At 44.2% G+C, this 23,823-nt stretch overlaps 3 protein-coding genes across 4 annotated transcripts; 1 reads left to right on the forward strand and 2 right to left on the reverse strand.

Annotated features, from left to right (window-relative positions):
- Positions 1 to 1,366: 1,366 nt before the first annotated feature.
- cbln12 (cerebellin 12) lies at positions 1,367 to 3,120 on the reverse strand. The gene is made up of 3 exons (XM_047589427.1): positions 2,839 to 3,120; positions 1,650 to 1,769; positions 1,367 to 1,564 (listed from the first exon to the last, which is right to left on the reverse strand). The coding sequence occupies exons 1-3, from the start codon at positions 3,118 to 3,120 to the stop codon at positions 1,367 to 1,369; spliced, it is 600 nt and encodes a 199-aa protein (XP_047445383.1).
- trim110 (tripartite motif containing 110) lies at positions 3,116 to 12,406 on the reverse strand. Its single transcript, XM_047590662.1, has 10 exons — positions 12,138 to 12,406; positions 9,814 to 9,934; positions 8,437 to 8,974; positions 8,261 to 8,356; positions 7,861 to 8,094; positions 7,287 to 7,309; positions 7,018 to 7,163; positions 6,165 to 6,436; positions 4,244 to 5,531; positions 3,116 to 3,582 (listed from the first exon to the last, which is right to left on the reverse strand). The coding sequence occupies exons 3-9, from the start codon at positions 8,923 to 8,925 to the stop codon at positions 5,262 to 5,264; spliced, it is 1,530 nt and encodes a 509-aa protein (XP_047446618.1). The 5' UTR covers positions 8,926 to 8,974; positions 9,814 to 9,934; positions 12,138 to 12,406; the 3' UTR covers positions 3,116 to 3,582; positions 4,244 to 5,261.
- Positions 12,407 to 13,122: 716 nt separating this feature from the next.
- sall2 (spalt-like transcription factor 2) lies at positions 13,123 to 21,495 on the forward strand. 2 transcript variants are annotated; one of them, XM_047589117.1, is made up of 4 exons: positions 13,123 to 13,466; positions 15,088 to 15,234; positions 16,944 to 20,791; positions 21,033 to 21,495. In XM_047589117.1, exons 2-4 carry the CDS (start codon positions 15,159 to 15,161, stop codon positions 21,327 to 21,329), a joined length of 4,221 nt encoding a protein of 1,406 aa, XP_047445073.1. In that variant the 5' UTR covers positions 13,123 to 13,466; positions 15,088 to 15,158; the 3' UTR covers positions 21,330 to 21,495. The 2 variants fall into 2 exon arrangements, with proteins under 2 accessions (XP_047445073.1, XP_047445072.1); XM_047589116.1 differs by lacking the exons at positions 13,123 to 13,466; positions 15,088 to 15,234 and adding an exon at positions 16,223 to 16,534.
- Positions 21,496 to 23,823: the final 2,328 nt, after the last annotated feature.

Below are 23,823 nucleotides of genomic sequence, written 5' to 3' on the forward strand. Positions count from 1 at the left end.
TTTTCTCGGCGGCCAATGGGCAGAAACAGGCATCCATTAACTTCTCGTTCGGCGTAGTTTGAGTACATTTTAAAAGGCAGCAGGAAATTCGGTTTTTGGTGCTTTGTTTTCTCAGTTTTGATGCAGGACAGTATTTCAGGACAGCAAAATTCCAAACAAAGTCGTCTAGACCAGTTTGCATGGGTACTTAAGGATGTGTTTGGCTTAAGCAGTTATTTCTGGTGTCATAAATATCATAAAGATGTAAGAAAACGCACAGAAAAAGATTAATTTTCCCCCTGCAGTGTGTGCACACAGTCTCCCATCTCCATCTATTAACATTACATTTCTTGAGACAGTGCACAGATGTGACAGCATGGATTAAGGTCTTGGTTGGATCCTGATAATGCAGAAGTGCATATGATGAGAAAGCGAGTGAGTGAGAGTGAGAGAAAGAGAAATGGAGGCCCTGAACCAGAGAAGCGTAAATGACTACATGTGACAGCACAACACACACTGTCCATGGCAGCCCTGTAGAGACGAGCCTGCTCAGCTCGCCAAAGCCTCCATCTGTCTGCTGCCCTGCGAGGAGTATCCGCTATACGCCACACTTAGACTCTGTCCCATGCTGGTCTCCTCGGTCCACGCCAACGCCAACTCTGCTGGTGGGAGCTATATTTACAAACAGCTGCCGTGGCACCGGGTAGAGCACAATGACAGGGAGGAGAGATGCTGCTTTGTATAAACAGATGAAACTGTCACAACCTCAATGTTTCCTAAAATATCATCTGCATGAGGCTCAAAGAGACACCGCACCAAATGTAGAGGATTTTATTTTAATTCTTTGTTCTTAATAGAAATTTCTTTGTAAATAAACATTTGTTGCAGGATAACAACAGGCATATAGAGGAGCATCCGTCATACAGCACACTAGAGGTTTGTTAAGCTAAACATAATGCCATGTGGAGCAAAACCAACAGTGTCTTATACATTTTGAATGATAAAGGACTAAAGGCTTTCACATACTCTTAGCACAGAAGCCCACATTGCACATAGTTACTTATGGATTTGTCACAATTAAAATATCTCTGATACAAACCCAGCAAATATTTATACACAGAAACACAGAAACTAAATTCCACAGATATGGATGCTTTTGCATCTTTTTACGCCCATTTTCTTTTGGTCTTAAGTGAGATTTATGTTGATTTGCACAATATATATTTTTTTTTATCTCATTTTTGCATAAAACCCATTCTTTCATGCGTCGTATAAAGTAGCAGATTGAAGCGTTTCATTCCACCTTTTTTTCTCATTCATTCTCACCCCTGTTCTTTCCAATTCTCCTCTGCCACCCTCTCACTACCTCTTCAGCCTTGCACCTTTCTCACAAGGGGAAGACCAGGAACCCAGAGAAGGTGGAGTACTTCCATCCTCCCATCAGATTGCCCCTCTCCAGCCTGAGGTAGGCCTTGTCCCCCTTCTCCATGATCACCAGGCCGGCATTGGTGGCTGCTTCTCTGGTCACGTCCTGGTCCCCTGCAAAAGCTGAAATCATTGGCCAGCCATTCACCATCAGGCTCACCTAAAGGACGGGAGACGAAGCATTAGAGAGTGTACACTGAGCCACTGGGATGGCAACTGGAGCTGTCATAGCGGAGGTAGCGTACCTGAATAGTTTGTCTATTATAGGCCTTTACCACATGGAAGTTGAAGCTGTACACCCCTCTCCGTGGTGCCAGGAATACGCTACTCTCTTGGTCAAAATGAGTCCCCACGTTAACTAAAATCTGATAAGATAGTGAGACAGAGAGATGAAATAGTCATTATTGTACAATATATTCAATATTTATTTTGCTCTTACTGTACTGTAGAGTATTTTCTGTGTATGTTTGTATTCTTTTCTAATTTTCTAATTTCTAAAACGTATGTGATAACATTATGACCACCTTCCTAATATTGTGTACGTCTCCCTTGTGCCTCCAAAACAGTTGTGACTCATCAGGGAATGAACATGGACCTTCTGAGGGTGTCCTCTGGTGTCTGGTAACAGGATGTTGTTAGTGGGGGTCTTTGGGTCCTATTGGTTGAGAGGAGGGTCCTCTGTGGATCATCCCACAGACACTTGATCAGTTTGGGATCTAGTGAATTTGGAGGCCAGGTCAACACCTTGTGTGTCTCAATTTTTTTTTTTTTCGAATACAATCATTTTTAACCACAATCAGACACAGCATGAGTAAAAACACTGCATTCTTGTGTGTGTCTGGTCTGGTCTAGGTGTGTGCCAAATGTTTACATGTGATCCACATGAATGAATGCCAGGTCCAGAAGTTTCCCAGCAGAACAATGTATTGTCACAAGACGGTTAATGTCATTTTTACTTTTCCTGTCATAATGTGGTCATAATGTTATGGCTCATATTACATTATAAAAGGCGGTGGTGGGACAGAGGACAAAAAAAAAAATAAGACCAATTTAAGCTGCTGTTTCCAAATAACTACGTACATGCATGTTCACTGCAGTTATCTTCGGTCAGACCTCAACTATTCACATTTCTTCAAAGTAGAAAATCAAAATCGAAACGAAACGAAAAATCAGAATCCTCAGCATAATCCCAAAGTTCTGTGGACAGACATCTGCTCTGTGAGTCCAAAACTTCAGTGTTTGCCTCATTATAATTTTCCCTCGCTGTCAGAACTCTAAGCTGTCAGCTGCATAGTGGAAAAAAATGATTAACATTTTTTTCATGGCACAGTAAAAAGATGCTGAGAATCAGACTGTTTGGAAGTTGAAGTACTTTTACATACATAACCAATAGTGGCACACCTTACACTGTCAGGCATGCATTGTCATACTCACATTGTCAAAGTAGATGATCATGGTGCGGTTGCTCATGTCCGTGGGCTCGTGGTTGGTCTGGCGACTGGCTGAGAAGGCCACGCGCCCGGAGCCCGAGCGGACAGACATGCCCAGGGCGTTACCAGCGGGCTCTGATGAAGGAGTGGAATCGCACACCACCAAACATTTCCCCTCGAGGATGATGGGCTCTGTGTCATTCTGGCCCCTGGACCCCTGAGGTCCCCACAGCAGGAGCACACCCAGGAGGGTCAGGAGGTCAAAGTGGATTGACCTGAGGTGCATGACTGAACCTGGTGAGTCTTGGGTCTAATTGATTCTGTTATTGAGAAGTGTCACTCTGGATAGTTTGAAGTGGAAATAAACATGCTATTGTTGTAGAAACTGTAACGCTGGAATCTCTCCAACTTCTCTGTTGGATGAGAATTTTAATAGGGAAAAAACAACTCTTGTAAATGTAACCTTTAGCCGGTTTTAACTGGTAACATCAATCATTCAACAGAGCAGCAGATGCTTCAGATCAAACCCAGAATGGATAATTGGACGTAGCTGTCAATCACGGCTTTTCTGTTTTCCTTTGTTGTTTTCTTGGTTGCCCACCAAAATCCCAAATCTCTTCAGTGGCCTACGTGCCGAGTCAGCAGGGTCCTGAATGACAATCAAATCACAGAGGAAGAGAAAAACCCTCGGCACTCTCGAGTTGATTTCTTCAGCAAAATGCGAGACGAAAGGGACGGGGAGAAGAAGCTGGGGAGGGAGGAGAGAGTTGGAGAAGTTAAAAGATCCAAGTTTAGGCTTTAACCGGAGACGGAGAAGAGGATGCGAAAAGATACAAAAGGGAGAGGTGATGGAAAAAAAATGATTAGGTAGGATTCTGGATAGGTGACAGGGGAAGGATGTAGGACCCAGAAGGGAGTGAGAAAGAGAGAGGGAGTGGGGGAACAACTCCACTGAGTGACCATCTGTCTTTTACACGTACCCCCCTCCTTCCCAACGCTGCTCAACACGCACCCCCTCACACAACATGCAGACACTTTCTCCCGCTTGTGCTTTTGTTTTCACACTTACACATACACATACACTAGCTATACATAAAAGGCTATTTTCGCATGAATCTTTTCTTCAGTTTCGACAGTTTATACATTATTTTATCTCAAGGAAAATGCGCCGGGTTTCAGATCTCAATTTTTTTTTTTCGAATACAATCATTTTTAACCACGATCAGACACAGCATGAGTAAAAACACTGCATTCTTTGATTTAACCAGAAGTTATTTCATCACAAGCAAACACATAAACTTTTTTACATTATTGCAAAATGATCTAAACAAGGGTTCTAACATGATCTGACTACGACTGCATGATCTGTTCAATATTATGAGTCATAAGTGCATAAAAAAAGAAATCACCTGTTTCCGTCTCAACAACCTTGTATTCCATATTAGGTGGAAAAAGTAGTCTTCTCTTAGATGGAGCGCCGAAATATGTTCAAAAAGTGTTGTTCCCCCTCTCCTCTCCTGTCACATTATCTCACAGCGAATCAGTCGGGCTGAACGTAACCAAGTCGGGGTATGTTCTGATCTCTCCTCTCTCTCGGTGTGTGTTTTTTTCTCTCTCAGCCCCTCCTCCCCTCCCTTCTTTCTCACCCTCCACGCTACATCCGCCCACTCACCTTAACAGTAAGATAAAGAGAAATAATTGGATATCTGAGCAGCTTCAAAGAGCAAAGTTGGTGAGTGAGTGGCAGTTGTTTTCCACCTTTCCTGTAATTTGAAATCAAACCAGAGATTCCCTCGTGTGCGTCTTCAAGTTGAGTTAAAAAGGATCAAACGCTCCTTCTTGCTGCCTGTGCACTTTCATGTATATGCCTCAAATGCTTTACGTATCCAGGCGGCTTCCTTTAGAAGACGCCGTGGCAAACATACAGCTGGATTTACGGGTCTTTAAATATATTGTTTTAAGACATAAACCGGCCTCATGAAGGTAAAGTTAATGCCTAGTGCTCACAAACTGTAAACGAGGTAGACAGTCAGGCATGTTCAGCTTCTTTTCAGCAACTATTTTCTTTTAAATAACTGTATTATCTTTTGGTCATCATTTGCTTGCTTTTCAAGTCACTTTAGAATGAAAATACACCAAAATTAATTTCAAGTCTCTTTAAATTGAGCTTCTTCATCTGGTGTCCCAAGTTCATCCATCAGATTCTCTGTGTAGAAGTACTCTCCATGTCACTATGGTCTGATTACAGTTTCAGGAGATACAGTTTTATCTCTTTGTTAAGTTCTGCCTGAGAGTAGAGGGAAGAGAAACAGCTCATGGCAAAGCCTCCGACACATGTTTGTGTGGTCACAGAGGTGGCAGGGGACGCGCCACCGCTTTATCTTTGCCTAAGTCGAACCAGCACACCGGCCTACAGAGCCGTCCTCCTCAGACTCGAACAATAGTGATGCGACTGTTGAGCTCAGCCTTGTAGAGTCCAAAGCCCAAGCACAACGGATGAGTGAAGGTCGTGGAGAAAGTGTGGAGGTGGATCAGGTTGTTGGACGGTCCCACCTCAGAGAAGACGATGGTGCCTGCACTGTAGTCCACAGCTACAGCAACCCGGTTGCCCACCATTTGGTGTGCGAGGCGGGTCTTCCTGCGGTTGTGCCAGGCTGCCAGCTTTTTGTCACGTTGCTGCGTCAGGCTCCACGACACCTGGAGGTTTAACAAAAGGGCCTTTAATCAGACTGATTCGATGGTCATACCACTTTAAAGTGAAAACTGAATTACATTTAGAGAAAACAAGCAATCTGAATATAACAAATAAAACTCTAAAAAATTGACTATTCGAAATCGAGCAACCTTCTACTACATAACGCCATATGAATCAGTCAGGGAAACTAATCTCAAGAGGTAGATAAAGAGTGCCTCAAACAATCTATGCCATTTTTCTGAGGTATTACAGCTGGCTTATTTCAGTATGTCAGTGCCAGATCATTTCTGAAACATCACCCAAGAGGAGAAGATAACAGAATGGGGTTCAGTTTTTCAGCCTTAACAGTTTCTCGCTTGAAAGGTGACTGACTGAGTGAGAGTTCAAATGAACAGTCGGTTAAAGCAGCCTCTTCATTTTCACTGCAGCCGGATAAAACAAACTCAGAGTGATGACAGGGACAGCATCATGGGGAAAGGAGTCAAAACCTGTACATTACAAATATCACTGATATGGCAATAATAAGGCTCCCACTCATTTCAGTAGGTCACAAAACAATACATTAATGCTAAATGCACTCTTACTGATTAGATACTATCGACTGAACAAACTAGTTACATGGCACATATGTGTACCTTGTTGTTACCAAAGGCATTGCCCTCTTTCCCTTTCCGTCCAATACTTCGGTAGCAGACACCAACGTCCCAGAACCCCTCAGCCTCCAGCTCCCAGTAGTGAGTCCCGGAGGAGAAGGTCTGGACCGTGAGGACCTGAGGCCAGTGATCGAAGCGTTCAGGATGAGTAGCGCAGGGGAGACGTCTCTGAATGCGTGTGACTGAACGCAGGTCGTCAGAGATGCTCAGCAGAGGATGGGCCGTGTTTGTGTCCAGAGTCAAAGGACTGCTTACTGTAGGCGAGAGAGAAATGATATTAGGCTCAGATCATATTGTAATCTGTGGTCATCTCTGCTAGTATTATGTGACACTGGAGGGCTAAGCTGAATCTGCAGTTTATGATGAAAAAATGATAGTGAAGTCTGAGATATATTTCCAATTCATGCCTACAGGTTCGTATCAGTTACACCATCCACAGGCTGAGTTGCCATTGAAACAAGACCACTTGTGTATTTTGCCATATACAAGACGCCTTCAAAGTTATTATTCAATTACCTAAAACACCAAAAATAACGTCCTCATATAGTTTGAGATATTCAGTATCAGGAAGTGGATTTCAGCCTCATTCGTTAAACATAAATCTAACATTCAAGGAGATTATTATCAGATGGGGTAACAGCTAGCCTGCCAGTGAAGGGTGAAGCAAATCTACCAACTACAATATCAATATCCTCAACTAACTGGACACACGATTGCGGGGCATCAGTTTTCTCATCTATTGACAAGTAATCAGATCAGTGCATTTCCCCCAAATGTCAAACTATCCCTTTAAAATGATTAGGTCTGACATTCATGTACTGAAAGGGCCACTCACAGAGCTCCCTCTTCAGTTCACTGAGGCAGCGGAGGGTGGCGGTGATGAACTCCCGATACTTGGTCTCCACATCCTCCAGTATGTGTTTCCTGTCCAGGCTGATGGGATCAGGGCTGAAAAGTGGGCAGTTCAAGTCTGCCAATAACCTGCCATATAAAGGAGCACGATGCACAGGATCAGAATCAGTATTTCGGTTAATGAATCTGTATCTCACCCTCTCTCATACACACATGCATTAAAACAGTCTTGCTGACTTGTTCTGAACTTACTTTGTGTCATCGGATTGAAAGGCCTGAGGAAATAAAAGTCAAGGACAGCTGAGAAAAACATGTAACGATTCACTAACACAAAGAATTACAAATTTCCCCATGAATCTGACCAGGGGGATAAGAAACACAGGTAGAAAGGTGAACCTTCAGTCATCATTCTGTGACTGTACACGCCGTCATATGTGTGGAAATTACAGCAGCTACTCTTTTGGAAACAGGGAGGACATTTTTACGTGCTTAAAATACAATCCATCAAATACAGCGAGTAACAAACTGAATAGCATTCGAGTCAGAAAAACTCAATTTCATAGGTTGTATCTGCATGTGATAATGTCCCCCCTCTTTAAGTTAATATAGTTGCCATTGTTTACATATGTGTTAGCGTTGCCAGCAATGTGACAGTCTGATCAGATCAGGTACCATGTGCTACGAAAGATGACAGATGAACTTGAGAATGGAACTAAACTCAAACCCGTCTTACATCATCTCCAACAGAAGTCAGGTTTTCCATGACCTCTATGTTCTCAGCAGGTCTGGCTCTGGTAATGAGTGTCTGTCGAGTACCACGTCTTACCCAGATGAGCAGGAAGGGGTCTGTCTCTGTCAGCAGCGTGGCCAGGTAGTGCCGGATGCTCAGCGTCTGGCTCATGTCGTCCCTGACCTTGGAGCGGTCTTCGTTCACGCGCTCCACGACCTGCTGTCTCTCCCTCTTAGTGATCTCCCTCAGAGCGCCCACCAGCTTCTTCACCTGGACCTGCAGGTCTGAGCCCAACCGCTCCACCTTGGTGTCATCCTGCGTCAGAGAGTCCTGGAACCACAAATGACAGCGTGGTGGGACGCTGGAATATCATTGTTTAAAATGTTAAGGTATTATAGGTTTGATACGTTGCCGTCCTTCATGGCGTGATGTACAGTGTGTGTAGGAATTGAGCTTTCAGTTTTCTTTGCACAGATTGCTTTTTTTTTTTACTCACAGCCACAGTGGAATCAATATTCCCGTGCTCCTTGAGAATCTGCTCTCCGTCTTTCAGTTTCTTCTCCGCTTTTACGAGCAGCGTCTGGAGGATGACCTGTGAAAAGACTCACTGTATTTCAGAAATCACATACCGTCAGTAAACACACACATTTGTTTTGAATCCGTGCAGCCGACCTTCAGATCCTCTTCCACCTGCCTCAGCGCCTTCACTTTGTGCTGAGCGTGGCTCCCCTCCAGCAGACAGTCGGCACACACATACACCCTTTCATCGGCGCAGTAGTAGCGAAATATCTCTGTGTGTGTGGGGCACCTTCGCTGGGACAGGTCCCCCAGCGGGTCCACCAGCAGGTGCTTCCTAAACGCCGGCCTCTCCAGGTGAGGCTGGAGGTGTTGGACACACAGAGACACCTCGCACTTCAGGCAGGTCTTGACAGCCACCGGCGTCTGCCCTTCCTCTGCCTTGGGAGGGCAGCAGTCACACAGCACTTCACCGTGCTCCTCCTGGCACTGTGGGCAGGTAAAGTGACCCCTTCCATCGTCCTGGCCGTTGAAGGCCTCGCGGATGCAGGCGGGACAGAAGCTGTGACCGCAGGGCAGGGGGTGGGCTTGGCTGAAGCTGTCTCGGCACACGGAGCAAGTCAGCTCTTCGTCCAGAGACGCCATGGTGAGCTGATAAATGGTCTTCAGTGTGAGTGTCACACAATGCTACTGGCTGCAGAACAGTTATATTCAATAGAGAGAAACAAATAAAGAGAAGATGATTAAACATAACAACGCCTACAACTAATTTGGACTAATCAGTCTTTGATTATACAATATCTGAAAATAAAAATAACCTCTTCCACAGGCTTATTCAGCAGCAGATAAACGGCATGTAAACATTTGTTACATGACCGTGTTACATGTAGGAAATAGTAATGCCCAGACAGGACAGAGTTAGCGCTGAGCTGGTGACATGTGGGAAGTCCTTGCGTCTCCAACTGTGCACTCACTGCACAGTGTAATCCTGTCTACTGGGCCTTTGCCTACTGTGCTCTATGAATAGAACACTTAACAATGTAACCAGTCTTACTGGGAATACGGGCAGAAGGTGGACAAAAATCACAGAAACACAGGCTGGTCTAATGTCAAGCAGAAGAAGTCCTTTGAGTGAGTTCAATCAAAACACATGTAAACAACCTATACAACTCCTCAATAGTTTAAATAAAAGATATAATCAAACATATTTACTCATGGATCGCCCCTTGAGATGAACCATCTCGAAGATTCATTATTCAAACAAACAAATAAAACTACAGCAGATGAGGAAGAGGAAACAACGGTGACTCCATTAGAGTAACGTGGTTGTATCCCAGACCCTAGACGAGCATTAAGTGGAGACCCAAGCTGTTGCAGTGGAGGGATCAGGAGATCATCCCTGACAGCTCCTTGGCCTGATTTCCTCAGCATGTGCTCTGCTTTCATGCATTTAACCACCAACTCACATATACCAGTCTCAACTGAGTCTTTATTTGGGGAAAAAAATGGAGAAAGAATAGTGCAGTTTCTTACCTGTCTCTGTGTTTGCAGGCTGTGGCCATTGGTGAGTGTGTGAGTTGCCAGTATGTGGACTAATCCCAGCAGATGCTCTGGACTGACGGATCACCTGACGCTGAGACGGGAGGAGGAGGCACTAGGAAAAAAAACATTAGGTAACTTTAAAGCTAACCAAAATTAGTCTTTGTTCTCAGAAAACTTGCGGTTCTGATTAAGGCAGCTCACATGCTATTTAAAACACCTTGGCCTTAGCAAATAGAGAAGCTCTTCGTCTCTGGGTCATTTTAGTGAACTCTCCAGCACCTGGTCTGATTAATACATATCTATAGGATGACACAGAAACTCAGACTCAGTGTAAAAATCATTTCCTCGTGCTCGGTTTCAGATGAGTGTATGAGTCCTGGGTTTTTCTGCTTTAACAGATTGTTGTTTTCCTGGTCAAGAACATGCAACATTTGTTAAGCAACAATGAGGCCCAGGGAAAAATTATACAATATTAAGATTTTTTAAAAAAACTATGGTTTTTGTTTTAAGGAACGCTATTTATATGTATGATTTACTGAACCTGATTTACTGTTACTTTACCTTGGATGCTTGCTATACATTCCCTTTATTTTTTTTTATTTTTTACAATGAAATAACACAAACTCCAGAAAGCAAGAGATACAGTAAGCGCACAAAGCCCGAAGGTTACACAGCTTGGCAATGAAACAAGCTTGGCTCTGTTACAGAACATTTGTCAAGGGAAGGTTTTTCCAAGAGAAATTTAAAGTGAGAAGGCAGAAGAAGAAAGCGGTGAGTTATGTGAACTGGAGTGTTCAGTTAAGCTATATGTTTTTTATCCAGTGGTAGTAAACAGAGTCGGTGGCAGGGTTTAAATGACATACCACACAGGTAGGCACAACAAACTGCCGAGGTCAAGGTCCCAAAGGTGACAAGGAGGAAATGGCTTTTAGAGGGAATTGTCAGGTGATTTGACCATTGCTCTGGTTTCCCTCAGGCCTTTTCAATATGAGGTGGATGAAGGAAACAGTGGAAGCATTTCCCAGCTGAAGAGCCTCAAAGAATTTCAAGGCAAAAAGAGATGCTTCTCAAGCAGGGATGGCTTTGTAAATAATTTAACAGAGTAAGTACTTTAAAAAAAGGTCCTACACCAAAAAGGGAATTTATCATCAGACATCTTGTATTGTATTGCCGTGTCTGTTTAACCGCTATCAATTTTTAAATTAGCTCACAAGCTGGAGTTTTGTTCAATGATCTCACGAAGAAATGAAGTCATGTGGCGCATACTTGAGGGAAAACCACTTAAAATGTGAAACAGCTTTTCAAGCTAAATGACCTACTTTAATGACTTAACTCTGATCCACCTAACACAATAAACAATAGTATGGGGTCGAAAGTCAGGTCAAAGTCCAGCATGTCCACAGTAGCATGTGTCCAGACTAATCTTAAAACCAGCATCAAACTGTGGTTTTTCGTGTTAAACAATAATGCTGATTAAGTTGCTTAACAGCTCCAAAACCTTCAGGGTCAACCTCGGTGTACAGGAGCTGCTCTTATTAGTCACCTCCTGAGGGCTTATATGCAAAGAAAGGTAAATGAAATGCCAAGGTGCATTTTTGATGATATTTTAAGACATTATCTGTGGAATAGAATTAAAATATTTCCCTTTTTTTTTCGTTTCTACATACTATCTAAACTTGTGGTCATATTATTAGTAAATTCATGACTTTCATTGTTACCTTTGACTGACACCTAGTGGCTTCATTGTTGTAGTACACAAACAACAGCACCTGCCTGACACAGTGTATCAGGAGACGTGTCTATGTGTTAAAACAACAATCCCTAACACGGTAATAAACACTTGTGTAAAGGTGAGAAGTTGCCCAAAGAGTCTGTGGCAGGAGTGAAAGGTTTCTCCCTACAGGCTTGTGTACGGAGGTGGAAAACACAAGTCTTTGCTGATAAATGTGTTTGCAGGGAGGATTCTGCTGGGGGTGAAGGCAAACATTTCATATCAAATAGTGTTTCTCCTACACAGGCTAGTCCATTCTCATTCAGTTATGTATTTAGCATCATTATTTATAATCATTATTATCGCTGTCTTTCCTTCTCTGCTCACTCCCAGAGACATAACTTCTTGTCATTTTGAATTGGGCAGCGTTGCCCTAACTAATAGTCATCTATACGACTTGTAACAGGATTTACTGCGCAGAGTTGAGTCGAGGGCAGCCAATTAGGAATGTCTCTTATTGTCAGCAGATTGTCACTGCCGTGGTTTAATGCGGGGCTTGTCTGTTGACAAGCTGCTTTAAGAAAAAAAACATTCCCTCACTTACCTATAAAGATGTGTCCCTCTCTGCCGGTCTCAGTTCCTCCACCCATCCCATCCCTCTTTTTTTCTTTTCTTCCTCTTCCATCTTTCATTAAACCAGGGAGCCAAAGTTTCCTGAGACGTGCCCCGATCCAGAGTCTCACTCCGTGGGTTCCTCTGCATCTGTAGACCATCATAAATCTACACATCTCATCCCTTCCCTTCGACTTCTTCCATCCTTCATTCATGTCCCACCGGGTCTTGTCTATCAACAGACTTCCGTGCAGCAGTTAAGGTGTGGTCTTAGTTTGTGAAACTACACACTGAAGGTGACTTCTACAGCAATTCATAAGACTAAATGTCAGGTTTAGCTATTATTATCGTTGCTTATTTCTCTGTGTTCACTATACCGTCTTCTAATTACTAAATTATGACGACGCACATGCGTAATCCAGCTCACTTTTTTTTAATGATGATTATGATGAACCCTATTGCTTCGTGTGCTTTTAAGTCTAAAAAAAAGTGGCAAAGGGAAAAATGTCATAGGTCTATAAGGATGATGATCTATAACCTTTCCAACGTTTTCTGTGGTCACTGAGATATATTATAAAAATAAAATTAAAAATCAGGATGTGTGATTTATTACTATTCTGACAACAATGTGAACTGAAATCACCTGGGCACATTTTTTTTAAATCAGACTAAGTGAGGCCAGGGTATGAGCTGTGTGTGCCCGGGCCTCCTCTAATGTGACATGCACACTGAGAGCCAGTGTGGAGGTAACCGTGGTCACTGTTTCCCCGTGGACCGTCTGGCTGCAAGGGCCATTAATTATAAGAGACAAGGAGACAGACGGCCAGCCCGCTAACCTGACCGACCGACAGACAGACAGACGGACAGACAGACGGACAGACAGACAGACAGACAGACAGTACCGCAGCGAGCGCAGACAGGCCGGGACGGGATCAGGCCCGACAAATACAAAGAGAGGAGGAAGAGCGGCACGTACAGCCAAGAAAAATAATCCTCCCCTCCTGTAGCAGAGTACAGCTATCTGCACCGCCCCTAGCGCTGCTCCTGCCGCCGGACTATGAGTAAATACATCCCGGCATAATAACCCTTTGTCATAAGAGAAAGAAACGCGATTTGCGACGGAGATAAATAATTGAAAAAAAATGCGGCTGTCCGACTGCGCATCCCTGGGAGTGAATAGGGAAATGCTGCGCCAGTGTCCCGGCTGAGAGACGGAGCCGATCTTACCCAACATAAGCTCCCTGAGCTTTCTCTCCCCCTCTTGTCACTACACAATACCGCCGCCAAACAAAACAAAACAAAAATCATCGTTTCAAACATGGTAAGTTGATTTTGTGTTATTTCTAGAGGGGTTGTGTCGGCGACGAGCGGCCTGTGGGGGGAAATGCACATCCGGGGCTGAGTTTTTTCGGAGGAGTCATAATATTTTATGAATCATAACTTGTTATGATGTGGGAGCGCGCGTAGCGTGCAACAGGTCGCCGTACAGTAGCGGGGGCGCGCATCTGTCGGCCGGTTTTTTTGCGCTGGTTTCTGAACATTGGTGTAAAAAAATGCCTCCAACCGTCGTACGCGATCAAACTGGCAAGATGGCACGAACAAAAAATACGAACGCTTTGTCGCCACGATGTAGTTGAGCCTCCAAAGCAGCGGGTTTTCTCCGTTTTGACTGTTTGACAACTATGAGTTATCACTTCTTTCTCTTTGACAAAATATTATCGACTGGCTTACGCGATGACGCACGGGGTTTACAGGCTAATGATTTCCTTTTTCATGCTTATAATGTTCAGAGATCACTCATTGATTTGCACAGATATGTGTCCTTCGGCCCAAGTCTGGTGTTCAACTGGTTATTATAGACTATTAAATGAAGTGATGACTACCACTAGATGACAACGGATACATAATAATTCAGACTCATAATAGCCTGTCACCTGATTTCATTAGCCTACTGATTTGTAACCTCTGAGCAATCATTCAAACCTCGGGTGTATTTTATCATTCTGTCCAAGTCCCAGAGAGACAGAAAGGAGGAGGTGCAGGAGACTGTCACAGGGCCCGGGTGAAAAATTATTTTTCTCCTCACTCAGGCTGTGTCTTTCTTTCACTACCTAGCTCCACGTGGTAAGCAGTCGGGATGAGGGTGAAAAGGGAGCATTGTGCCTCCAGTCAGTGGCCTTATGTGTTGGAGAGGCGCTGAGAGGTTGATGTTCACTCAGCTGTGCTCCCTCAACGCCATTGTTGCAAATTCCACCTCATTTCAGGCGCTCTGTTTCACTGGGAGCGCTTGGGAGCCTGTTTCTGGCGGTGGTGGGAATACACATGTATCCCCCAAGGTGTGTGCACGACAACGTGCCCTGCGACATAGTATGTTTGATCTAATATTAACAAACCAGATTTATTGGCTTACTACTGGCTTTCCTGTGCATGCAGAATCCCTCTGTTATACACGTATCAGTGGGGTTTAGGTTTTAATATATATCAGTAAACGTAAGGCCATGGAAGATCTACAATGTGATGAACGTGAGCATCAATGTATGAGGGCTTATTCTAAAGAGAGGCAGTGGACTCTTGGCTCAAAAGAGGGGGTGTTCAGTCGCCATTTGAATGTAAAGTAGCAGATGAACAAGTGAGCTGTGTGTGTTGTGTGTGTGTGTGTGTGTGTTGTGTGTATTCAGAAAAGAGAAGGAGGGACAACGGTGAGTTTTGAGAAAAGGGAGAGACTTGTCGAGAGAAAGTGTCACACATGCCTCTTGGACTCTTGAGTTGTGTTTTTTTTTTCCACAATGCCACCAACATGGAGCCGTTCTATCAAGCCTAATCAACCCGGATCATCCAGACTCACATTTTTGGAAATTATACTTTAGTTTGTCTCATTTTGTTTATTTATTTTTTTTTACCTCTGAGTAATTTAGATACTACTACTTACCTACTTTTTTCAGCGTGCAGGGAGACAGGATAAAAGTTTTGTGTTGGCCAATGCATCCCTGCGCTGGTCCCATCCTGCAGAAGCATGTCCCGTCGGAAACAGAAACGACCCCAGCAGCTTATGAGCCTGACCCTCGGTGCCTGTCGGATACTTGAGCATGGTGAGACACATGCACCAAAAGAACATTGGTCATTCTGTCGAATCAGATTCATATTTCCTCAGCATGCAGAGTTTATATAAGTACAAGTATGGTATTATTATTATTATGGTATATCATCTGTACCATTGCAACGTGGGACTTAAACTGGGCTTCAATATCTGTTTTTTATTGGGAACAGTAATGACTTGTCCACTTTGTTAATTTTAATGTCTAATAATATTGCTGATAAACATGAAATCATTTCATTTCATTAACCATTCGTTGATGATTTCAACCTATATTATTTGCACTGAATAGTAAACTATATTTAAGTACATGTTATTCTTGACCGCACAGAAAATACAGGCTTGCTGGAATCATTAAAGTAGCAGAGTCTCTAATTCAGTATGTGTTAGCTATAAGCTGCTTTCTTTCCCCCATATAAGCCACGTATCTTCACTCCTCTCTCACGGCCAGGTTCAAAGACACAGACCACCCAGAATTCAGAGATATACAGTAAATCCACACAGACATACTGTATCTCAGAATTTGAAAATATGTTATATATTAAGTAAGCGATGGTAGAAGCAAAGAGATGATCATGTGAAGGTCTAGGAAAAGGAAACTTAGTGAGGCACTGTAGAAGGTGTTCTAACTGCAACAGCATTAGACCCCATTGTCCCTTTTCAGCTTTGTTGCTAACCACTGAAGCATGAGCATACCCATGAAGAAGTGCGTATGTGAGGGTGTGTGTGTGCATACACACAGCTGTGTGTACTTGTGACTGTCTGTCCACTCCAATTACAGGAATAGGGACCACATTGTGCCATAAAACTGTAGCTTTTCAACCAAGTATGTGTGTTTGCGTGTGGATGACCATAGTGCCTCTGTGTTGCACATTGACAGGTAAGCTGTGTGCATTTTCACGTTGTAGCTTTCCCGGACTAAGTTTGCTTGTCGACGGTCTGTGAGTCATCATGTCTGTCCACTGGCTTGTTTGTTTTCTTTACATGTCACCTCTCTTCCTCTGCCTGCCCCTAAACCGTATCAGGAATGTGACCCCAATGTGTTTAAGGTCAAGTCTGCCAGCCAATGAGGCATTCAGAAAAGTGTCCAGTACCCAATCAGGAGGTAACCCTCGGCACCCAGTTGGCCTACTGGGGGGAAGGGCTCTGTAGGAGATGAAAGAGAGACAGATTGAATGGAGGAAGAAAGGAAGAGAAGGAAACAGGAATGGAAGAGTGTCTTAGGATGTGGCTTCTTTTTTATTGGGGGTGTGAGGTAAAATCTATTGTCTTGTGTGTGTTGCCCTGGAAACAAGGTAAGCTCCTCCATGGGTGAGCAGTGTATTCTTGCAGACCAGTGGAATCTGCGAGTGTGTTTGTGTCTTTGTGCAAGCATGTGTGAGTCAGTGGTTAAGAGTCTGCTGTTGACAAAGATGGACAGGACAAAGGGCTAAACCAGTATAGGTGGAAATTAAACCACCATATGTCAACCCTTATACAACAGAATTCTTTAGGCACCTCAAAACATCCTTAATTCTCAATATTTTCAGGACAAACTAACTAATTAAAACCGGTTTCTATCTCATCTTAAAATAAACAGATGTGTATCAACAGTAGTGTAAATGATACAATATGTTGCATGGCAGATTGTAGTATCATAATTTTCCAGTATGTAGCATTTTAAGTATAAAATGTAGAATTAAATTTAGATATTTTTTCTTTCAGTTTCCCCAGAAGACAACTTGGCAGTGAAGTCAAACTCCTTTCCATTTGTTGCGGATTCTCCCTTGTGCTCTCCATCTTCTTCTCCTCAAAGGCCCCAGCTGCCCCCTGCTCTCCGTTCATCTTTCAAGGGCTCTCAGATCCCCCTTCCAACTGCTGAGGGTCCATCGTCGCCTTGTTCACCAAGACAGCCGTCACAGCAGCCCCTCAAAGACCTACAGCCCCCCGTCTCTCCAGACTTCCCTTACTCTTCTCTCTCTGCCCAAACAAAACATCCACCTGCCCTTCGACTGTCAGACTGCAATTCTGCTTCTTTTGCCACCGCCAATCACCCTTCCCGAAGTGCACACATGGCCTCTCCCAAGTTGGGGCTGTCTGCCACTACCACCACGTCTTCCTCTTCGTCATCATCCTCTGCCTCCCTGTGTCCTCCACCGCACCCTGGAAGCCCCAGTCGTGTGCCCGAGGGCCCACCAAGTCCTGTTACTCCCACCCCAAGCCCAGGAGTGACATCTGCCTCAGCTGCACCCTCAAGGACCCAGCTGAGCATTGCCCTCATCCTGGAGGAGCTTCGGGTGCTGCAGCAAAGGCAGATCCATCAGATGCAGATAACAGAGGAGATCTGTAGACAGGTGCTACGTCTCGGAGGAGCCTCCTATAGCATAGACACACCCTCCCAGCATCTCCTTCCTCCCCTGCCTCAGCTCTGCTTAGAAGGTAGCAAACGGGCATCCAGCCCAGTAACCCAGACAACTGAACCTCAGACCTCCACCTCTGTGGCTCCTCTTCTGGCGTGTTTCTCCTCCTTGCTCCCCTCTCAGGCAGCCAACAAACCCATACAATCATGCAGTTCCCTGTCTCAAATATTACAGCCTCACAAGCCACAGATGGAAGGGACAGGAGGGACTGCAGGGACTCATGGTTTCCTGAGGGTGAGTTCTCAGTCCTCAGCTCCATCCACCTCTTCTGCTTCTGCTATCTCCATGGCTTCCTCCACCTATCCACTGGCCCTGTCTTTAGCTTTACCAAATCGCTATCTTCATGAGAAATCGACAAACACCACCTCAGTGAGTGGGCACAGTGGTTTGTCCTTCCTGCACTCACCCATTCCCACATCAGTATCAATTGTCCCAAATTCGCAACATGCATTGCAGTCTGTTTCTGGAGGAGGAGACTCTTCTTCTGCTTCTGGTTCCAGTGCCACTGTCCGTCTCCAGCACGGTTGCCGCTTTTGTGGGAAAATGTTCAGCAGTGATTCTGCCCTGCAGATTCATCTCCGCTCACACACAGGAGAACGACCTTACCAGTGTCCAGTGTGCCTCAGTCGCTTCACCACACGAGGCAACCTCAAGGTGCACTTCCTGCGGCATCGTGAACAAAACCCAGAGCTCTCCCTTTCACTGCTGCCACCATCTTTGTTTGGGGTAGCTTTAGGGGCCACTGGAGGGGCAGATGTGGGGCAGACCATGAGCAGTGGGAGCAGCAATACCGGGATAAATATTGCACAGAAGAAGAGAAAAAACAGAGGTGAGGATGAAACATGTGGAGATAATTTGGAGGTCAGTGGAATCAGTACTGGACTTTCTCTGGGGGGCTCTGGAGGGTCGACCCCCTCCACCCTACCACTACCTCCCAGTGTGGATCTGGCTCTGATTTCTCACTCTCTCCTGCAGTTAAATAGGGCTGCAGCTGTAGCTGCTGCAGCCTCTATTGCCTCTGGCTCATCCAACTCATCCTCTTCCACTTCATCCTCCACCTCTTTGGCTACCTCCCTCCTTTCAAATCCTTCCTTGTCTTCGTCTTCCTCCATCACAGGGTTATTTAAAGGTGCCAAGCAGCAGCAGCACTTTGATGAAAACACTCCCCCTCATGCCCCAATGCTTTCTCCCGCAGCTTACTCCCAGCTCGCAAACCTACCTAAGCTTCTTTTCCCAACTGCTTCTTCTTCTACTTCTTCCTCTGCTCCAGCTCCACATTCATCTCTGTACAACCATCCAGCCTTGGGCTTGCTACGCACCTCACTACCGACTACTCCAGGCTCCAACCAACTTGCTTCCTCTAGCCATTCCCTGCTTTCTTTTCCTTTCTCTTCCTTTCCTAAAGCCCCAGGTCCATCCACCAGCATTCCATCATCTCTGCCTTCCTCCATAGCTACCCCTACTCCTACATCTGAAACCTCTAAGTTGCAGAGGTTGGTGGAGAAGCTAGAGAAGGCCCCTACCTGCTCTGCTTCTCCGTGGACTTCTTCCTCTGCTTCCACTTCCATGCTGGATATTATATCAAGCAGTACGACTACCTCTTCGGCAAACAGTCGTTTCACAAATTCCGGCACTTCTACTACATACGTTATGGCGTCGCAGCCATCTTCAAGTCTTGTCACCACCTCTGTTTCAAATTTCACCCGAGAGATGGTTGCTGCCCTAGGCATGAGTGCCAATGGAGCAAATGCCATGGCAGGGGGCATCCTACCATCACTGATCACAGGTCCAGCTAGTAGTCTGACCACCAATCAGTGTGGAGTTTGTCTACGGGTGCTAAGCTGTCCCAGAGCACTGCGGCTGCACCAGGCTACACACCTTGGAGAACGTCCTTTTCCATGTAAGATATGTGGACGTTCCTTCTCTACCAAAGGCAGCCTGCGGTCACATCTTGCCACCCATCATGCCCGACAACCTAATGCACGTGCCCAGAACTCTTGCCCATTGTGCCAGCGTAAGTTCACTAATGCCCTAGTACTGCAGCACCACATTCGTATGCACCTTGGTGGACAATTGCCCCCAGATGGCGCAGAGGATTCCGTACATGAAATGCCAGCTGAATCTAACACCAAACCTTTATCACAATTTCATCCCAAGTCTACTCACCCAAATACTGCCTCTAATAGAACACCACCTCCGACTGGTCCAGCTCCAAGCTCAGGCTTTCAGGCTCCTTCAAGTGACACAGTCTCTGTCTCTGGCAGTATGAAATCAGTTGAGTTCACTGAAACTCCCAGTAAGTCTGCATCCTCCAGCCCAGACCACATCCCACCCTCTGATCTCAGCCCCGATCCCTTCATGAATCCCACGACAGAAACTCCCCCACCTGGCAGTGCAGACCCTCCTGTCCTTTGTGTCAGTGTCCCACTTCCAGCCTCACAGCGGACAGATCAACCTTCCCCAGCTGGTGAAGACAACCAAGATCAACAGCAAGAAGCTGTTGATTTCCACCTTCCTAAATCTATTCCTTCACCACTTCCTGATGATGTTACCAAAACCACAGAGCCATCTACTGTTATGATGGTGGACTGCGAAGCAGAGGAAGCAGCTTCCTCCTCTGATGTCTTCCCTGGATCTAAATCTAACCTTGGAGACAGACAAAGCCCCCCTGCCCTTGGTGCTCCCTGTACTTACACCTGTCCCAGTACCACCAGTAATGATGTTTCTGATAATCCAGTGGTAAACTTGGAATCAGACTCCATTTCTCCAAGGCCCCAGTCACCAGAACCTATGGAAGAAGATAAAAATCAGTCTCCCCCACGTGTAACACCAAAGCAAGACCAAGTAACTGTGCCTAACGAAGACCCCACACTGGAGACTACAGACACTATAGGGGCTGAAGTAAGGAGTGGCTCACAGAGAGCAACCACTTTTGTAAGAGAGACACGCCAGAGCTTGCATTTTGGTTCATGTGGGAGAGAAGACCAAGGGAAAGGCATTAACATCGGTGGATTGGCTCCAGGTGAAGCTGTGGATGCTTCTGTCCCTATCAGCCTCGCTCCAACCCTCCCATCTCCGATGTCTCGTCCTGAGAAGAAGACCTATAGCTGTGCTGAGTGTGGAAAAGAATATGCCAGCCGCAGTGGACTAAAGGTTGGTTAAAAATATTGTTTAAAGATAAAGCCTGTGAAACACACACTTCATATCACAGTATACATATCTCGGCAATAGCATTCAAAAAATGACCGAATATTGGTTAGAGGAAAATAAATGCTGCATGCTCAGGTCTTATGTTGAACTAAATTGACTATCTAATGCACCCTAGCCTAATCTTATTAAGTATTATGAGGATGACAAACAATCAGAAAATGTTTTTAATGCCTTTTATTTCCAGGGGCACATGAAGCACCATGGCGTGGTAACCAAAACATCCCGTCCACCAGCTCGTAGCAGTCGTTCCTCCACTGACCAACTTCCTTCTACAACATCTTTGACTTCCTCAAACATTCCAGCCACCAGGAGCTCAGCAGGCTTCTGGAACCAGTACCAGGCCTTCCTCAACACCAGTACTGAGCCGACTGGTGGCCCGACCTCTATAGGCCAAGGAGAAAATGAGCCAGAACCTGTACAACCACAGGTGGATTTAAGAGCTTCTGATGAAGCTGGGGAAGAGTCAAATGAAGGGTCATAAGTTAAGTCACTATGATTGGCTAGAAAATTCTCTGGTGATTTCAATCATTGTGTACCTCTTGGAGGAAATGTATGAAGATTTGCATTGTACTACTTTAACACATTACAGATAGCCTGTCATTTTGATAGTCGGAGTAATATGTTCGTATGTGAACGTCGTGAGTCAGTCAACTTGGTCTTGTCATGTTAAGAGAAACAGCTATTGTACAAATAAAGTTTAAAAAATAATCAAGAAGTTACTTAACACTTAAAAAGTGATGCTACTTTTATCTGAAGTTTCTAACCAAATGAAGCAGATCTTAACAAGAAATCTAATTCAGTTTGGACCTGAGGTAAAAATATCCTTGTTGTATCAATGTTTCATTCCAGACCCCGTATTTGAATACACCACCAGGTCCAAATGGGTACATTTAACCACAATGGAACAAATCTGATTTAATCAGCTTGTTAATTAGTTGCTAGTTTTATCTAATGTTACATCATTTTGTAAACATTTTGGTACTGTTGTGCCACGTACCAAATCTCATCGCACTGGAACCAAAGGAAATTCCAGTTAACCAAAAGAAATTATTTTGGCAAATGCTACAACCTAGTTTCATTTCTAGAAGATTCTTTCCACTGAACTACATTTTGCTTTGTGAGAGCTAACAAGGTCAATAATCTGAATGTTTTACTGGAAGAGATATTAATTCTTTTGCCTCCATATTGTGGTACTGGAAGCTAATTGCTCATGTCACTGTGGTTTACTATGTTGTCCTGTCAAACCAGAAGCACACCTGTAGTGTTTGTGAGCCCAGTGAGGACACAACCTTTCATGTGATCTTTGCCCTTTGTGAGTATTATAATTGTTGTTTGGTCCAAAAGTAGTCTGTGTAACATATTTTCATTTACTAAAGTCACTAAAACTTTTTAAGTTTGTATGTATATACAGTATATATATCAGAAGTCTGTGTCTATTTGTTGTAAGATGTACTTTCAATCATATTAAAAATCAATTTAGGAAAAAAAAGTCTTGCTCAGCCTTGTCCGAGAGATATTCCCACAAAAAGTAGGTGGTGGTCACAGATTATTTTCACACACAACATAGTTTATAAATGTTAATGATCCCTGCCCTTTGCTAAGTCAAGTTTCCCTCTTTCATGTCCTTTCAACCAAGAGAATGAGGGTAGTCGGGTGGAGCAAGCCTTCAGGTAACTTCCAGGAAGCTTGTGTCTCAGGTCTTCAAAAATTACTAAAAAAGTACTAAAAACAATTACTTCCCGTGTTTATGTACTCACACGCCTGTTTGTGTGAGACTTAATCCGTACTGAGTATCGTGGCACAGCCACCAAATGTTTTGTGAAATCTATCATGCAGAAAGAAGCACAATGGACATATTGTGTCAAATGACGGAGGGTATATGTGGCAGTTTACAGGTTATTTACTTATTTATTTGAAGCCTCCTCCGCCTCAATAATATTAACATTTCTATAGAACCACATAAAACCAACTGCTGACTTAATATGAGATAGCAAAACAAAGATAGCACATCTAGTCTACACACACATAATGTGTCCCGAGAAACCTATCACAGTGGAGGAAGCAAATAAAACATGCATATTGGATATAGACAAGCAGACGAGGAAAGGCAGTTACAACAGTGCAGTTCTTTTGTAACATTTCCACAACCTTGACCTGTGAATGTGCTAGTAAGCCTTGTGTTGGCCAGGAATCTTCCGTTAGCAGGTAGCGATGCTAAGAACCAGTTTCTGAAGAAGCAACAGTTTGTGGAAAGCAAGAATCTTGTAGGTGGCCTGTGCAGAGTCACTACGGATCATTCTTAAGAGTAATATGTTTCCCACCAAAAAAAAAAAAAAAAAAAAAAAAAAAAAAGAAATTCGTTGCCTCTAAAAATCTTTTGAACCAGCAGCGTTTAAAGAAGGTAAGGAACAAAATAAGCACAAATACAAGAAAAAAGCAAGCAAGCGAATAGATGTTCTTGATTAAATGTATTCAATGTGTGCGTTAGAGGGCGCAATACGCTCTTTTTAACATGGAGGCTGCATACTGATAACCTACAACTTGATTTATACTATTTGTGGAATATGGAATATGTGAAAAATAAAAAATAAAAATAACACGTGACTCGTAAAAATTAACCGACGTCCTCTTGTTTAAAAACGAAAGACTCTGGAAATAATAGTTAACACTATTTGGCTTTTAATTTGAGCCTGCAACGAGGCTCGAGTGTATTTATGGTTTGGTTGTTTGAACGTATGACTTCATAAATGATTGTAGTAATTGGAGCAGACTAATGACAAATCACACTAAAGTGCCATTTGATGTCTGAGGTTCTTCAGGGTGAGGGCGGACTAACTGTGCCAAATCCAATGCCAGGGTCACTAAGTTGATTCCAGCCCCAGAGGGGCGGGCTCATGCAGAAGGGGGGATGGTTTACAACCCTCGGCTTTCCAGCTAAAGGTCTCCCGGGAGTATCAACCTACCACGTCTGCAAA

This window comes from Mugil cephalus, chromosome 7, assembly GCF_022458985.1.
Source record: "Mugil cephalus isolate CIBA_MC_2020 chromosome 7, CIBA_Mcephalus_1.1, whole genome shotgun sequence".
Lineage (NCBI taxonomy): Eukaryota > Metazoa > Chordata > Actinopteri > Mugiliformes > Mugilidae > Mugil > Mugil cephalus.